Source organism: Euleptes europaea, chromosome 18 (genome assembly GCF_029931775.1).
Source record: "Euleptes europaea isolate rEulEur1 chromosome 18, rEulEur1.hap1, whole genome shotgun sequence".
Taxonomy (NCBI): domain Eukaryota; kingdom Metazoa; phylum Chordata; class Lepidosauria; order Squamata; family Sphaerodactylidae; genus Euleptes; species Euleptes europaea.
This window is the reverse complement of record NC_079329.1, coordinates 12,455,178-12,459,643: the sequence shown is the minus strand read 5'-3', so window position 1 is coordinate 12,459,643 and position 4,466 is coordinate 12,455,178. Positions and strand designations below refer to the sequence as shown.

Below are 4,466 nucleotides of genomic sequence, written 5' to 3'. Positions count from 1 at the left end.
AAGCTCCGCCCCAAAAATCTCCAGGTATTTCCCAACCCAGAACTGGCAACCCTAATTATAAGTGTCTGTATGCCCGTGCTAGAAGTCTTCGAGCCAAGATGGGGAAGCTGGAGTTCTTGGTGCTAAATGAAAATTTAGATATAGTGGGTATCTCAGAAACATGGTGGAAAGCAGGGGAAATCTATGGGATACCTGGGTATAAGCTCTATAGGCAGGACAGAGAGGGACCGGTTCGGGGAGGTGTTGCATTATACATCAAAGCGGACACAGAGCCAGGCTTGGCTACTGTGCAAAATTATACCTTCTCAAAGCAAAGAAACATGTGAAGGAAGGGCTGTCATATAGAGGATGGTGCCAAGTTGTTTTCTGTTGCTCCAGAAGGTCAGTTGAAATTAAATCAAAAGAGTTTCCGTCAAGACATTAGTGGAACAGGCTTCCATCTAGACATTAGGAAGAACTTCTAACAGTTAGAGCTGTTCCTCAGTGGAACAGGCTTCCTCGGGGGGTGGTAAGTGCTCCTTCCCTGGAGGTTTTTAAGCAGAGGCTAGATGGCCATCTGTCAGCAATGCTGATTCTATGACCGTAGGCAGTTGATGAGAGGGAGGGCATCTTGGCCATCTTCTGGGCATGGAGTAGGGGGTCACTGGGGTTGTGGGGGGGGGAGGTAGTGTGGAATTCCCTGCATTTTGCAGTGGGTGGACTAGATGACCCTGGTGGTCCCTTCCAACTCTAGGATTCTATGGAAGCTGAGCTCCCTGTAAGGAGAAAGCAGCACAGTACTTGAGTGTTGCCCTGAGCTTGCCACAGGATGACAAGTTAGCAGGTTGTTTAGTTCACACAATCACAAGGATAGGCTCCACCCAAATCTTGTCATTAAGATGGCTGAGAGCGGGAAACGAGTTCATGGTTATTTCTCCTAAGTTGAAACGGAGGAGAGGCGGCAATCCCAGGGACTTCCCTCACTTTTGGTTTGCTTCTGCTTCCCATTGTACCCTTGACAAACCAGAGACTGAAATGAGTCCAGGAGATGTGGGGTCAGGAGTTGCTCCCGTACAGAATAGGTTTGCCAACTCCCAGTTGGGAAATTCCTGGAGATTTGGTGGGGGGCAAAACCTGGGGAGGGTGGAGCTTGGGGAGGGGAGGGAGCTCAGCAGGGATGTAATGCCAATGAGTCCACCCTCCAAAACAGCCTTTTTCTCTAGTGGAACTGATCTCTTTAGTCTGGAGGTCAGTTGTAATGCAGGGAGATCTCCAGGCCCCGCCTGCAGCTTGGCAAGAAGAAGAAGAAGAGTTGGTTTTTATATGCCGACTTTCTCTCCCACTTAAGGAAGAATCGCACCGGCTTACAATCATCTTCCCTTCCCCTCCCCACAACAGACACCCTGTGAGGTAGGTGGAGCTGAGAGAGCTCGAAGAGAACTGTGACTAGCCCAAGGTCACCCATCTGGCTTCATGTGTAGGAGTGGGGAAACCAACCCGGTTCCCCAGATTAGCATCCTCCGCTCATGCGGAGGAGTGGGGAATCAAACCCGGTTCTCCAGATCCGAGTCCACCACTCCAAACCGCCGCTCTTAACCACTACACCATGCTGGCAACCCTATTACAAAAGACATCTGCAGTCTAAAGCGTCACAGTCTTGGTGAGCATTCTCCTCTTTCCTTTTCCAGATCGCCCAGAAGCAACACCCGTCAACCGTGCCACGCCGTAACCTGCTAAAACTGCCTCAGTATCCACTTGTCCCGCGCAACGCACAGGCTGGGCCACCAGTCCCCCAAGCCCGGCCTTGCCTTGGCCGGGACAAAGGCCAGCCCCTCAGAGATGGGGGTAGCCCAAGCCGTCCGCCGTCTGAGTGATGGCGGCAGGGCAGGAGAGCTTCAAGAAGAGGCAGTGGAATCCCCTCCCAGCTGCCCAAATGGCAAACCTGTTGTCGCCCAGCCGCACAACCGTTTCGTGAAGAAGGACGGCCACTGTAACGTACAGTTTATCAACATGAGCGACAAGGGCCAGCGGTACCTCACCGACATCTTCACCACTTGCGTGGATATCCGTTGGCGATGGATGCTCGTCCTTTTCTGCCTCTCTTTTGTGCTTTCCTGGCTTCTCTTTGGCTTCACCTTCTGGCTCATATCTGCGCTGCACGGGGACCTCGGTCCGAAGGTCCCGCAAGCCCCCAAGCCCTGCTTCTCTGAGATCACCAGTTTCATGGCTGCCTTCCTCTTCTCCCTGGAGACCCAGACGTCCATTGGGTACGGCTTCCGCAGCGTGACGGAGGAGTGTCCCTCCGCCGTGGTGGCCGTCGTTATGCAGTGCATAGCGGGGTGCATCCTTGACGCCTTCATTGTCGGTGCCATCATGGCCAAGATCGCCAAGCCCAAGAAGCGCAACGGGACCTTGGTCTTTAGCGAGACTGCTGTCGTGGCTATGCGCGACGGCATGCTCTGCCTCATGTGGCGGGTGGCCAATCTACGCAAGAGCCATCTGGTGGAAGCCCATGTCCGGGCACAGCTACTGCGGGTAAGGGTGGTGTTAAGGGGAAGGACATGTGCATTATACAAGAGTAGGGTTGCCAGGTCCCTCTTCACTACCGGCGGGAGGTTTTTGGGGTGGGGCCTGAAGAGGGCGGGGTTTGGGGAGGGGACTTCAATGCCATAGAGTCCAGTTGCCAAAGCAGCCATTTTCTCCAGGTGAACTGATCTCTATTGGCTGGAGATCAGTGGTAATAGCAGGAGATCTCCAGCTAGTACCTGGAGGTTGGCAACCCTAGTGATACAAGAGGGCAGAAGGTCAATGTCCAGAAGAGGTTTCAGTTATTGAGCAAGTCTTGGAAATCCTTCAAACGTACACCTGACTCCTGTGATGTTACTAAATCTACAAGTATAAACAAAAAGCCAGGTTGACAAATAGATAAATGAATGATGATAGACAAAGGAACAGCAAGGGAAATGGATGCCATGTGTATTCACCTGCCAATAACCTTCCTACTTTGAGTTTGTCTACACAACAAACAGCCTAGGATGCCCAGGGCACCAATCCTGCTTAGTCTTGGCTGGGTCAAAGGTTAATTGTTTGGAGTAGGTAGCAATTGGCGGAAAGGTTTGTGAGGAGCTGGATGAGTACAACTGGCTCAGACCAGGGGTCCATATGGTTTGGCATCCTGTGGTTTTCCACTGTGGTTAGTCAGACTTCAGGAGAAGGTAGAGTTGCCAGGTGCCTCTTAGCCTCCAGTGGGAGGTTTTTGGGGCGGATCCTGAGGAGGGCAGGGTTTGGGGGAGAGACTTCAATGCCACAGAGTCCAATTGCCAAAGCGGGCGTTTTCTCCAGGTGAACTGATCTCTATTGGCTGGAGATCAGTTGTAATAGCAGGAGATCTCCAATTAGTACCTGGAGGTTGGCAACCCTACCAATTCATTATGTGTTGTTCAGTACCAAACAAAGTCTCTGTCTTATTTCCCACAGTCTCGAGTGACCCCTGAGGGGGAGTACATCCCCCTGGACCACGTTGATGTCAACGTGGGTTTCGACAGTGGTACTGACCGCATCTTCCTGGTGTCCCCAGTGACAATCATCCATGAGATCAACGCTGAAAGTCCCTTCTACGAGTTCGGCCCTCCCGAGCTGGCTAAGGGTGACTTTGAACTGGTGGTCATTTTGGAAGGCATGGTGGAGGCGACGGCAATGACCACGCAGTGCCGCAGCTCTTACCTGCCCACCGAGATACGCTGGGGCCACCGCTTCGAGCCCGTGCTCTTTGAGCGGCGGGGCCACTACGAGGTTGACTACCAGCACTTCCACCGCACGTACGAGGTGCCAGGAACACCGGCTTGCAGCGCTAAGGAGCTGAGCCAGCGCAAATACAGGGCCCCTCCCGCGGGGGCCACTGCTGCCCGTGCCTCCTTTTGCTACGAGAACGAGGTGGCGCTCAGCTGCTGCCGCGAAGAAGAGGAGGAGGAAGAGAAGCAGGTGAGCCGGCGGGTGAGCCTGGAGAATGAAACGGACACTGCCACATGACACCACCCGTGACCTTGGACTGAGGAGGTTTGGGGCCGGTGGGAGAAAGCAGCTGATGTACCACTTTGCGCTGATGGGCCACTGGGGTCACTGGCCAAGGGTTGTCACTTTCACACGTAATTCATCCTGTCCCCCCAAAACTTGACAGGCCAGGTCTCAATGGTCTGGAACAAATGAGTGTCTCTAACAGATGGGAGGAAGTCATCCTTTAGCATGTTGGCCAAAATGGCAGGCTGATATGAACTGAGGGATTCCCCGTGATCCTTTGAACCTCTCAATGGGTGGGTGCGACAGAAGATAGAATGGGGACCCAAAACAAGATTAAAAAATCAATCGGAAACTTGAAGGAGGTGGGGGATTCCCATTACATAAGCCTCTGACGGACGAGATGACTCCGGAGGTCCCTTCCAACTCTATCATTCTATGAACCTTGGCATTGCCTGATCTTTGGTGGTGGA

At 53.0% G+C, this 4,466-nt stretch overlaps 1 protein-coding gene across 1 annotated transcript; it reads left to right on the top strand.

Annotated features, from left to right (window-relative positions):
• The first annotated feature begins 1,818 nt into the window (after nt 1-1,818).
• KCNJ14 (potassium inwardly rectifying channel subfamily J member 14) lies at nt 1,819-4,008 on the top strand. The gene is made up of 2 exons (XM_056863295.1): nt 1,819-2,514; nt 3,457-4,008. Exons 1-2 carry the CDS (start codon nt 1,819-1,821, stop codon nt 4,006-4,008), a joined length of 1,248 nt encoding a protein of 415 aa, XP_056719273.1.
• Nucleotides 4,009-4,466: the final 458 nt, after the last annotated feature.

Coding starts and splice junctions, on each gene's coding strand:
- KCNJ14 (XM_056863295.1), top strand. CDS start 1,819: ATGGGGGTAGCCCAAGCCGTCCGCCGTCTGAGTGATGGCGGCAGGGCA. Junction 2,515..3,456: donor TCCGGGCACAGCTACTGCGG/GTAAGGGTGGTG, acceptor TATTTCCCACAG/TCTCGAGTGACCCCTGAGGG.